Source organism: Hemitrygon akajei, chromosome 29 (assembly GCF_048418815.1).
Source record: "Hemitrygon akajei chromosome 29, sHemAka1.3, whole genome shotgun sequence".
NCBI classification, from domain to species: Eukaryota; Metazoa; Chordata; class Chondrichthyes; order Myliobatiformes; family Dasyatidae; genus Hemitrygon; species Hemitrygon akajei.
This window is the reverse complement of record NC_133152.1, coordinates 29,041,203-29,054,789: the sequence shown is the minus strand read 5'-3', so window position 1 is coordinate 29,054,789 and position 13,587 is coordinate 29,041,203. Positions and strand designations below refer to the sequence as shown.

At 40.0% G+C, this 13,587-nt stretch overlaps 1 protein-coding gene across 18 annotated transcripts in view; it reads right to left on the bottom strand.

Annotated features, from left to right (window-relative positions):
* Window positions 1–13,587, bottom strand: part of kcnab2a (potassium voltage-gated channel subfamily A regulatory beta subunit 2a) — a 287,858-nt gene that overhangs the window by 34,199 nt on the left and 240,072 nt on the right. For all 18 annotated transcript variants that reach the window (XM_073032037.1, XM_073032049.1, XM_073032048.1 and 15 more), the window contains 4 exons: window positions 4,300–4,344; window positions 2,571–2,615; window positions 2,401–2,444; window positions 687–773 (listed from right to left, as the gene is read on the bottom strand). In XM_073032037.1, the coding sequence (XP_072888138.1) occupies window positions 687–773; window positions 2,401–2,444; window positions 2,571–2,615; window positions 4,300–4,344 (221 nt within the window). The remainder of the gene's footprint in view (window positions 1–686; window positions 774–2,400; window positions 2,445–2,570; window positions 2,616–4,299; window positions 4,345–13,587) is intronic.

The following is a 13,587-nucleotide window of genomic DNA, read 5'->3' as shown; positions in this document are numbered from 1 at the left end:
GTACCTTTATGTGAATGACTGCTGACTACCTCTTCAAGGGCAATTAGAAATGGAAATAATTGTTGGCCATGCCACTGTCAAACTGCTACCCCTCCCAATACACCATCCTACTCTCTACCACTGCATCATTCTAAGCTTCTCTTCATGGAAATTATAACCTGAATATTTTCCATCACATCGCCCCTAAAGTTGCGGGACATTAGAAAATTTCAAGAGTAGACACCTCTGATAACAGATCTGAACAAGCTTTATCTAAGATATGCATATTTAGGAATTGCATCAAAGGTGTCCAAACATTTCACTCTCAGGCTTTTCCCAAGCTCTGTCTGTTGCATTTAAAACCAATCTCATGTTCGCTTTGCTTCTGGCACCTGGAACGTGTAGGTAGAAACAAGTCCTACTCATTACTTTGCCAGATACACCTATTAACACATGTACTTGAGTAGTATGAAAGAAAGATAAATTGGTGGTAGAATAGGGATTTACTAGTCGCCAGAAGCCCGGTATTGCGCTTGCCCCTCTCATGCTACACCAATCCCAACCATCCAATTTAAAAGATGCCAATTTATATTTCTTGAACCTTTACTGAAAGTTTCTCATTGAGGCAGAGTGTTAGGTGAGTGCATTTTCAAAATCTACACAGTAAAAGTCTGTGTTAACATTTTTACTTATATGATGAAACTCACCTTCCATGGGCGTGTTTGGGTCTGGCCTATTTGCAAATACCACATCCACGTATTCCAACTGTAACCGCTCAAGGGAGGCTTTCAGTCCTGCCAATCCAGAATACAAATATCCATTCAAACCAGATGCAATTAACAAAGCTATACACTTATCTTGCTCAGAATGTGTGTAATTGGCAGAATAAAGTGACAGTGCTGTACAATAGGAATAAATCAACTATGTTAGAATTAATTTCTGAAAGGAAATTTAAGATAGGCATGTAGAAATGGGTGGCATGGTAGTGTAGTGGTTAGCACAACTCTCTACAGTAGTGGTCGCCAACCAATCGATCACCAGTTGGTCATTGTAAACTGTCCTGAGATTAGTCTAGGATTAAATTGGGAGATGGCTGGGTGGCGTGGCTCAAAGGGCCAGAAGAACATATTCTGTGCTGTGTCTCAATCAATCAATCAATAAATAAATAGTTACATAATAAACACAAGAGATTCTGCAGCTGCTGGCAATCCAGAGAAACTCATGCAAAATGCTGGAGGAACTCAGCAGGTCAAGCAGCATGTACGGAGAGGAATACATCAGTCCTGGTAATGGATCGGCTAGAAACGTCAAGTTGTTTATTCCTCCCCATAGTTGCCAAGTGACCTGCTGAGTTCCTCTAGCATTTTGTGTGTGTGGCTCTGGATTGTCTAATGATGCTTGCACCAAAAGCTTCATATTTTGTCAACTGAAGGAGTGGCAGCATCGTTTACTTAGCACAGCACGACAGACTAATCAGTCATCTCTTTAGATATATATAATAGTATCTCATCATTGAGTCTAGCCATCTACATTTGGGTTTAATGCAGATAGATGTTAAACTTACACATTAGAGTCGAGCCACCTATCAGCATTACCACAACTAAATGTCCCCCCTTGGGGTCTTCATTGATCAGAAACTTAATCTGATCAGCTGCATAAGAGTTGTAACTACAAGATCAAGTTAGAGTCTTGGCACCTTGTGGACAGTGATTCACTGTCTGATTTTTACATAATCTAAAGAGCAAAGGCCAAGAGGAGTCTGGAGTGGTCTCCAGCTGGCCGGGTGAGTACAAATCCAACACTGACAGCTCATCTACCTGGAACAACCCAGCCTATTTAATTGGAATCAACTACCCTATTCACTGCTTTTGTTAGTAGTTGCATTGTACACCATCGACAAAATATACTTTTCACCTGGGCTATTCTGACTGCAACTCCCAAACCTGTAACACCGCCTCTGAGGGTAACCAGGAAAGCGGATGCAAGGAAACACCGCCACCAGCAGGCTGCCCTCCAATTTGTACTCCATCAAGGCTCGGAAAAATAATCGCCTACCTTCATTCCTTCCTGCCACAGTTCTATTGAAAAATTTCACATAATGCTATTGGGTAGAAAGTTCCAGAATTCAGATACACTGAAATTAAGGAGAGTTCATAACCACCTTCTTAAGAGCAATTAAGTATGTGCTTTAATGTTGATGTTGATGACCGTCTCCTTAGTCTTTTTCACTTTTCCCTCGTTTGAAACATGGGATATCTGCTTAAAGCAGATTTCAGTTTCTATATGCTTCTTTTGATGTTAGTAAAGTTGCTGACATTATCATGAACACCTTTAACACGTTTTCCTTAAATAGCTGCTTTATAAGAAGGCTCCAAACCAATTATTAAGCGGCAATTGTTTTTTACCAGCATGACACGCTACCTTCTATAATATGCTTTCTGGAGAGTCCTCTCTCAGTCTCCGCCCTACAAAAAAAAAACAGTATTAGTTAAAGTTTACTTAGCAAATAAACTTTGGTTAGATATTGTTTACATTTATTCAAAGACAACAGTTTGAATCATTAAAGCATACTCAAATATCTGGTTACATACTTTCCACCCCAGAAGATTTTGGTTGTGATGACAAGACTTGAACGTCTGTAATGAGAGAAAAAATGTTGGTAAATGGTTTAGTCTACTTGACATGTATAGTGTTGTAAACTTAAACTATTGGAGTGTTCATACAATACAGCAAAGGACATTTGGGTTTAAGTCACACAATCTAGGATATTATTTGACATTTTCTTATGCCTCAGCACAAAAGATTAATGCAAAGGTCTCAATAGTGAAGATTAGTTGCAGGTTGTTCTATATCTATGGCCCTCTGGGCATGCATTACAATGACAGAAGGAGCCATCAATTCTGCGATTAAATGAGACTTAATAATAGCCTAAATCCAGTTTGGGTTTTTATCTGGACTTTTCAGCTCCTGACTTCATTCCTGCCCTGAACTAATTCCACAGATGAGGGGAGAGTGGTTGACCCTGACATCGTGGCAGCATTCAATGAGTCCTGGAGCTCTGGTTGTGAATTCAATAGAATACACTAACAACTGGAGTTGCACTTCACACAAAGGAAGATTGCTGGATGCCAATCATTCCAGCATAGAACATTTTATACAGTCTTCCTCAAGCCACTGTCCTTGCCCAGTCACCAAAAGCTTCTTCATCAATGATTTTTCTTTCTCCGTAGGCAGCATTTGTTGATGATTGTACAACAATCAATTCCATTCACAACTCCTCAGAAAATGAAAGATCCTGTGCTTGCATACAGTTAATTCAAGAAACTTTGCACCACCCAGGACAAAGTAGCCAAATTGATTAGCATTCCATTTGCTAAACATTTGTTCTCCCCACTACTGGAGCACTGTGGTTGCAGTCTAACATTTTCCAAGGTCATCACAACTTCATCTCTCAAATCTGTGAGATCTCTTGAGCAGTTCAAGAAGTTTACTCATCACCAATGGTCCTGACTGAAAAATATACAGGGAATACTTGAAAAGGAGCGGCTGTCCAAGATTAAAAACAGAGTTTGCGTTATGTGGTGACATTATGAATATGATTTGATGCAATAAATCTAAGTAATAAGAGGGCAGGTTTCCAAGTGAGAATGGTGGAAGGTGGAACTGATTCATCAATGGAGGGTATGCTTTCATTTTTGTTTTCTTTCCATAGTCTGTTACAAAATGAGACCATTGTTGATGTGCATTCTACAAGAGAACTTAAAATGGTTTAAAACATTCACATGGAGCACATATTCAGTACAGGTAGTTATGTTATAACATACGAGTTATGTTCCTAAGAATGCATGCACTTTAGAAAGTCACTTTACAATAGCAGAGTAGGCTGCAGATTTGAGCAGATTTTCTTAAATCATGGCGCACTATAACTACCCAATGTGGTTGGTGTAATGCAAATAATATTCTTTCATCCATTATAACCAATTTATGTAATGGAAACATACATTATACCAGAATTAGCCATACAAGAGAATCAATTCAGTAACAGCCTTTTCTATTTTTTTTGAAATGTTACTTAATTTTGTTATGGCATGGATAATTTCTTCTCAAACTACAAAGTACATTAAAAATAGTGCTGTTGACATTATTTTTAACTTGGCTTTCTTTATCCAATTTTCCAGTGTCAGTTTGGCAAAACAATGTAATTTCTGTTACAAACAATAGTCTTAGAGAACATGTGACATTAGCAATGCAAGTCTTAAATGTTAAGTTGTACAGTAATGCCATAGAACCATTTGTGTATTCTCATATCTGTAAGATTACCTCCATCCTTTCTTCTTGATAATGTTCCCCAATACAATTTCTGCCCTGTAGAAAAAGAAGAAAGTAAGGTTAAATATCTTTTACAACTTGTTTGGATAATAAGGTTACTTTTTTTTAAAGTTTACTTCCATCTTGGTTATCACTGCTTGAATCCCTTTTCTCTCCTCCTTATTCTCCTTATTCCCAAGCGGTTTTGAATCTAAAGTACTTAAGATGAATTATTTTAAACACAAAATGGATTTTATTTTCAGTGAAGCAGAATGACAATCATCCCAGGTCATTTTGCACAACTTGAAAAGTACGCCCAGCATTTGTCACCTGACCCCACCCCTTTGTAAACCAATGCAATTTCTACACTGGAGAGGCATAGAATAATGCCTTTGCTGAGCACTGCAGGGAAATGTAGACTTCTGTGTCCTGGTACTGTGTATGCTTGAATAACATGGTCATCATATCACAGGAACAAGATACAAGGAGAGTCATACCAGATACAAATCATTTAAGTGCAGGAGTAGGCCACACAGGCCCTCAAGCTCATCCTGACATTCAATAAGATCATGGTTGATTTGATCATAATCACATTACTGCCAAGCCCTAGTAACCTTTCACCTATTTGCTGATCAAGCATTTGTCTATCTCTGCCTTAAAAAGCCACCATCCTTTGGGAAACTGAATTCTTAAGAGTCATGACCCTCAAAGAAAACTGTGCCACATCTTTATCTCAAATGGAACAAAAGTTCTATTTCTTCAATAACTGAAATATTCTCTCCACATCCATGCTGTCAAGACCCTTTAGGATCTTTCAGTTTTCAATTAAGTCTCCTCACACTCTTCCAAATTCCAGCTAACACAGAAGACAAACTACCCATTCCTGGAATCAATTTACTAAACTTTCTCTGAACTGCATCCAATGTCAGAATGCTTCTGTAAATAATGAGACTAATACTGTACCCAGACTCTGGTGTGATCTCACCCACATCCCATGTAACTGAAATATAACTTCTTTGTTTTTATATTCAATTCCCTTTGTAATTGACAATACTTTTTTTTTAGCTTTTTTAATTACTCACTCGCCTTTTCTGAATCATGCAGAACACTCTGATTCCTCGACATCCTCTCATTATTTAGAATGTACCCTTTTTCACTTTTCTTGTCAAATAGACTACTTCCTCACCTCCCCCCCCCCCCCCACAATATTCCTTTTGCCAGGTCTTTTCTCACTTAAGTTATATATCACTTTTTGCAACCTCTTTATATCTGCGTCACAACTTATTTTCCTTTCTATCTTTCCATTATCTGCTAATTTAGCAACCATAGTAACTTGAGTCCCATCTTCCAAGTCAATTAGATGAACACTGAAGCCTCCAAACTGAGCCCTATGGCACACCACATTACATCTTGCCAGCCACAAAAAGACCCATTTACGCTTAATCTTTGTTCCACATCAATACATTACCTCTTACTTTCAGCAACAATCTTTGTCATGGCATTTTACCAAATGTTTTTAGAAATGTACAGTAAATCTCCACCCATTTCCCTTCATCCACAGCATATGTTTGTAGTTCAAAGACCCTCACTAAATTGGTAAAAGACTGATAAGGTGACTATTACCCACTTATTGGAGCTTTCTTTCGCATGACAACAACCCACCCTATTCCCAGGCTGCCATTCTGACGTTTCCCACGTGCCTTGAGCACATGACGTCGCATAATGCTTTGTACTGAGGGTCTGTAAATTAAGATTATTTAATATCAACTTCCATACACAAGTGTAAAGGAGAATGAAATAATTGTTACTCCAGAAATGATGCGGCGCAAAAAGAAACATCGTATGATAAAGAACACAATTATAAAAAAAAGATAAAGATAAATACATAAAAAAGCTTACTGCTTGGGGAAAGTACCTGATTTTAGTCTGGTGGAGCTGGCATGGATGCCAGGACCATATGTGGAATCATCTAATTCTATTAATGTGGCATGCCTCCCAAAATGCAGCATATTGCTCCATCCCTCTTAATACCAAGCAATCTACTGTCTTCCATCTCCCTTATTCCGCCTACTCCCTCAAGCAATCTGTTAGCAGGTGCCTCTGACAAATAATCTACTACATCTCTGCTCCAGGTTCCAAAGTCATCCCAATAATACCCACTAAAAATCAAAGATTCCAATCCCCTCTCACCAACTCGTCTGTAACTTTGGCCCTTGGGTACAACTGAAGTTTTATGTAGTGGACCAATAACCAAAACAGACACTGAAGACCAGAACTTGCACCTTTATGGTACACTGTGATGCATACATTGGAATTGTAGGCATAGGCTTTTATTGTGATATGAATTCAGGAGTACCAATGAAATTTTTGAGCAAACAGTAAATGTACATGCATTAACTTGAAAACTGATGATGTGAGTTATTTGTCTGTAACTGCTTCACAAATGAGTCTGACCCTCACCTGACATCCACATTGCATAGCTGGAAAGTGATGAAGGGGATTCATTTTCAGCAATCTACTTTTGAGCCCAGATGAGCACAGTTCAGGAAGTGAACTGGGGCAGTAACTATTTTTTACATACATAAATAGTGTGCATGAAGAGAATAATTTGGCTTTGAACGACACTACATCAATCAGATATTTGGAGATGTAATTTTCCCCTAGCAAACCAAGGTTAACCACTCCAAAACAAGCTTAGAAATAAAATCACACATATTAAAATTGTTCATGAAATCTATTTCATAATTTTGCTGTACATGTAAAAATAATTAACGTGATTTTCTTAAACACATTTATGCAAAGGCTGGTTAAAACTGGAGAATGGAAATTCCTGACACCTAGAGCAAAAATTCTCGAGAATTAAGAGCATGTGAACATGGCAGCTGCTGGAAATATGGAATCAAATGTGTAGATAAATGCAATTGCATGCACTTAGAATGAGCAACTGAAAACGAATTTACCCTTTCAGCACACACAGAGTTGGCACCAGCATAACTAGAAACAAAAAAGTTCCTCTTGCTTTCCTCACAATGTGCCTCAGTTTCTTCTGCAGGATACCCCAGATATACCTAAATGTTCATCTCAGGTTTTCCACAGCAGCTATCCGTTAGCAGCCTCAGATATATCAATTTAGTAACAAATACACTATACCTTGCTGGCTTTGCATTTTGTAAAGCAATTTTTGAGCTTGCTGATTCATGTACTTTTGGGTTTTGAGCTGTTAGCAACATTTCTCCCTGGCAAGCAGCCCAATATAAATGACATTCACTGTTCTATAAATACACCGACTTATGGAAATTTCAGTATTTAAAAAGTTTTATCAATAACTGGAGGATATAACGAGGTATATTCAACAAGCATCCACTGCTTATAAGACCATAAGACATAGGAGCAGAATTAGGCCATTTGGTCCATCGAGTTTGCTCTGCCCCACTCCCCAATCTTCTCCCTGTAACCTTCGCTGGCAAGTCTGATCAAGAAATCATTGAGCTCTGCCTTAAATACATCCAATGACGTGGCCTCCACAGCTGCCTGCGGTAATAAATTCCACAAATTCACCACACCCTGGCTAGAGAAATTTTTTATCTGTTTCAAATGGATGCTCCGCTATCCTGAGGTTGTGCCCTCTTGTCCTAGACATTGCCTCCCACCCCCCCGCCATGGGAAACATACTTTCCACATCTACTCTGTCTACGCCTTTCAACATTCAAAAAGTTTCAATGAGATCACTCCTCATCCTTCTAAATTTCAGCGAGTACAGACCCAGAGCTATCAAACATACCTTATATAATAACCCTTTCATTCCCAGAATCATCCTGTGAACCTCCTCTAAACCCTCTCCAATGCCAACACATCATTTTTTAGATGAGGAGCCCAAAACTATTCATGTGTGAGGCCTCACTAGTGCCTTATAAAGCCTCAGCATCACACCCCTGCTCTTGTATTCAAGACCTCTTGAATTGAATGCTAACATTGCATTTGCCTTCCTCACCACCAACTCTACCTACAAGTTAACCTTTAGGGAGTTCTACACAAGGACTCCCAAGTCCCTTTGCATCTCAGATTTTTGGATTTTCTCCCTGTTTGGAAAATAGTCTGCACATTCATTTCTACTACCAAAGTGCATGACTATGCATTTTCCAACTCTGAATTTCATTTGCCACTTTCTTGCCTGTTTTCCCAATCCATCTAAGTCCTTCTGCAGCCTCAACACTATCTGCCCCTTCACCAATCTTTATATCATCTGCAAACTTGGCAATAAAACCATCTATTTCATCATCTAAATCAATGATATACAGCATAAAAGCAGTCCCAACACCGAATCCTGCAGAGCACCACTAGTCATTGGCAGCCAACCAGAAAAGGATCCTTTAATTCCCACCTGCTGCCTCCTACCAATCAGCCAATGCTCTAACCATTCCTGTAACACTATGGGCTCTTAACTTAGTAAGCAGCCTCATGTGTAGCACCTTGTCAAAGGCCTTCTGAAAGTCTAAATATACAACATCCACTACATCCCCTTTATCTATCCTACCTGTAATCTCCTCAAAGAATTCCAACAGGTTTGTCAGGCAAGATTTTCCCTTAAGGAAACCATTCTGACTTTGTCCTATCTTGTCCTGTGTCACCAAGTACTCCATAACTTCATCCTTAACAATTGACTCCAACATCTTCCCAAACATTGAGGTCAGGCTAACTGGTCTATGATTTACTTTCTGCTGTCTTCCTCCTTTCTTAAAGAATGGAGTGACATTTGCAATTTTCCAGTCCTCTGGCACCGTGCCAGAGTCCAATGATTTTTGAAAGATCATTACACTACAATCTCTACTACTACCTCTTTCAGAAGCCTAGAGTGCAGTTCATCTGGTCCATGTTACATATGTACCCTTAGGTCCTTCAGCTTTTTGAACACCTTTTCCCTTGTAATGGTAACTGTACTCACTTCTCTTCCCCCACACCCTTCAACATCTGGCACATTGCTAGTGTCTTCACAGTGAAGACTGAAGCAAAATACTCATTTTGTTCATCTGCCATCTCCTTGTCCCCCGTTATTATTTCTCTAGCCTCATTTTCTAGTGGTCCTATATCCATTGTCATTTCTCTTTTATTTTTTACATCCTTGAAAAAGCTTTTACTATCCACCTTGATATTGTTGCATTGTTTGCTTTCATATTTCATCTTTTCCCTCCTAATGATTCTTTTAAGTTGCTCTCTGTAGGTTTTTAAAACCTTCCCAATCCTCTGTCTTCAAACTAATTTTTGCTTTGTTGTATGCCCTCTCTTTTGCTTTTACTTTAGTTTTGACTTCCCCATCAGCCACAGTTCTACTATTTTGCAATTTGACCATTGTGTACAGTTCTGGTCACTGAATTATAGAAAAGATGTAATCAAAATAGAGAGAGTACAGAGAAGATTTACTAGAATGTTACCTGGGTTTCAGCACCTAAGTTACAGAGAAAAGTTGAACAAGTTAGGTCTTTATTCTTTGGAGCGTAGAAGGTTGAAGGGGGACTTGGTAGAGATATTTAAAATTATGAGGGGGATAGATAGAGTTGACGTGGATAGGCTTTTGCCATTGAGAGTAGGGGAGATTCAAACAAGAGGACATGAGTTGAGAGTTAGGGGGCAAAAGTTTAGGGGTAACACGAGGGGGAATTTCTTTACTCAAAGAGTGGTAGCTGTGTGGAATGAGCTTCCAGTAGAACTGGTAGAGGCAGGTTTGATATTGTCATTTAAAGTAAAATTGGATAGGTATATGGACAGGAAAGGAATGGAGGGTTATGGGCTGAGTGCAGGTCGGTGGGACTAGGTGAGAGTAAGCGTTCGGCATGAACTAGAAGGGCTGAGATGGCTGTGCTGTAATTGTTATATGGGTATTTCTTCAATTTTGGAATACAGTACATCTATCCTGCACCTTCCTCATTTTCCCCAGAAACACATGCCATTGCTGCTCTGCTGTCATTCTTGCCAGCATCTCCTTCCAACTTACTTTCTCATACCACTGTAATTTCCTTTTCTCCACTGAAATACTGCTACATCAGACTTTACTTTCTCCCTATCAAATTTCAAGTTGAACTCAATCATATTGTGATCGCAGTCTCCTAAAGGTTCTTTCACCTTAAGCTCACTAATCACCTCCGGTTCATTATATAGCACCAAATCCAGTATGCCAGACCTCCTAGTAGACTCAACGACAACCTGCTCTAAAAAGGTTGTAGGCATTCAACAGACTCACTCTCTTAAGATCCATTTCCAACCTGATTTTCCCAATTGACCTACATGTTGAAATCTCCCATGACAATCATAACATTGCCCTTTTGACATGCCTTTTTAATTTCCTGTTTTAATCTGTGGTCCACATCCCAGCTACTGTTAGGAGGCCTGTATATAACTGCCATCAGGGCTCTTATAACCTTGCATTTTCTTAATTCAACCCACAAGGATCAACATCTTCCGATCCTATGTCATATCTTTCTACTGATTTGAGCCAGTCTTTACCAGCAGAGCCTTGCCACCCCTTCTGCCTATCTTCCTAACTCTTCGAAACAACGTGTAACCTTGGACATTTAGCTCCCAACTACAATCATCCTTCAGTCACGATTCATGATGGCCACAACATCATATCTGACAATCTGTAATAGTGTAACAAGATCATCCACCTTATTTCTTATACTCTATGCATTGAGATATAACACTTTGAGTGCTGCATTTGCTACCCTTTTTGACTCTGCATCTCTAATGCACTGATACTCACCCTGCTGGCTGTAATTATGTCCTGTCATCTGCCTGCCCTTCCTAACAGTCTGACTGCATGCTATCTTTGCTTTTTTACCATCTGTCCTATCCTGAGACCCTTTACTCTCGTTCCCACCACCCTCCAAATTAGTTTAAACCCTCCCAAACAGATCTAACAAATCTGCCTGCGAGAATGTTGGCTCTCCTCAGATTCAGGTACAACCTGTAACTTTTGAACAGGTCATACCTTCTCCAGAAGAGATCCCAATGATTCAAGATCCTGAAGCCCTGCCCTCTGCACCAGTTTCTCAGCCACACATTAATCTGCCAAATCATCTTGTTTCTACCCTCACTGGTGCATGGTATAGGCAGCAATCCAGAAATTATGACCCAGGAGGTCCTGCTTCTCAGCTTTCTACCTAGCTCTCTAAATTCTCTTTTCAGGACCTCTTTGCTTTTCCTTCCTATGTCATTGGTACCAATATGTACCAAGACATCTGGCTGCTCTTCCTCCCTCTCCAAAATGTTGTGGACGCGATATGAGATGTCCGTGACCCTGGCAGCTGGAAGGTAACATACCATTCGGGTATCCCGTCTACGCCCACAGAATCTTCTGTCTGTTTCCCTGACTATTGAATCCCCTATCACTACTGCTCCCCTCTTCTCTCTCTTTCCCTTCTGCACCACTGATCTATGCTCAGTGCCAGTAACACGATCTCTGTGCCATTCCCCTGGGAGGTCATCCCCCACAACATTATGGCCACAGGGATGCTCTGCTCTAACTGCCTATTCACATTTCCATTTATCCTGACAGTCACCCAGCTAATGGTCTGACGTTAATCATATCAGCTATATTATAGAATGCTGCTCATTTCTTTGTTAAATATTAATGTTGCTAGTAATGTGCAACTTCACATCCATCAACCAAACTTACTTTCAGGTGATAGAGAAGCACTCAAAAGCAGATTGTAAATAGCGCTGACATAACAACAACAGCAGCATGAATAGTTATTAAGGTATTTGTCCACTGAAACCTGATGAAACTGGAGAATCAATACCCAAATGCTGCTCTAGTTACTACCGTACTCTTAGTCTATTATGCATGCACAGCACAAAAAACTCAATGCACTTTATTCCAAATGAAGTACATTACTTAAAGTATTATAGTTACATTCACAAGACAAATGAGTTGAACATTTTCCATCGTTCAGAAGGGATTATTTCTTGTCTAAAACAGTATTACCTTCCACAGGAAACCTGAAAGTAATTTAGGGTGTTGTAAAAACCAATGTAATGGACAACTCACACAAAGCAGCAAATGGTCTATTTTAAAGAAGAATGTGTTACAAGCAGGTAGAACTGTAAGCAATGATTATTGGCCCAGAAAATGTAGCATTATACATTTTTCAAATTTATTTTTAGCGTGTGGCTTCAGCTGGCAGGGCCTTGATTTCGTGCACATTCCGAAATGTCCTCCAGATGGAAGTTGTGAGTTTCTTGTGAGCTGCCACTGCCCTTCTGCTGAAGCCCCACCACTGAGCTGTCTGGGAGAGAGCTCTGGGAGTGAGAACTGTGCTATATTTCCAAGCCAGGGCAGCCTGGAAGGAAATTTGCATTATTGAGTTACCACACACATAGAATGTAGAAATTGACAGCACATTACAGGCCTCTCGGCCCACAATGTTGCGCTGACCATTCTAGAAACTGCCTAGAATTTCCCTACCGCATAGCCCTTTTTTTTCTGAGCTCCACGTACCTATCTATGAGTCTCTTAAAAGACCCTAATGTATCCATCCCCACTGATGTTGCCAGCAATGCATTCCATGCAGTCACCACTCTCTGTGTGAAAAACTTACCCCCAACATCCCCTCTGTACCTACTTCCAAGCACCTTAAAACTACGCACCCCCCCCCCCCCCCATGTTAACCACTTCAGCCCTGGGGAAAAGCCTCTGGCTATCCACACAATCAAAGCATCCCATCATCTTATACACCTCTATCAGGTCACCTCTCATCCTCCGTCGCTCCAAGGTAAAAAGGCCGAGTTCGCTGAACCTATTCTCATAAGGCACACTCTCCAATCCAGGCACCTACTGCTCGTACTGGTAGAGGTCACTGGTTTGGTTGGTTCTGTTGGACCAGCCACAGGGAGGAACTGGAGTGCTTTGTGTAAATGGTGTACATGTTACAGCAGTGAAGGAGGGACTGACCCAATAACTAAAAACTACTTTCCTTTTGTGTGCAGTGTGACAACCACTGAAGTATATTCCTCTTGATATCCAATGGCTTTCAGTTTTACCAGTGTTTTTGATGTCACAATTTCAAATGCAATCTTCATATCAAACCAGACACTGTTACTCAACTCTGAAATTCAATTTTTCAGTCCTAAGTTCCTTAGTCCAAATTTGGATCAAAGCTGTTACTAATTATTGAGCATGGTGTGCTAGGGGACTCTCTAACTGGGTGTAATCAGATAAATGGAGAATAAGTGCCACCTAATAGGGCACCTTCCATTCCTCAGTTCAAAACTGAGTTGCTTTTCTGTATTCTATGGGGTTGAAATCCA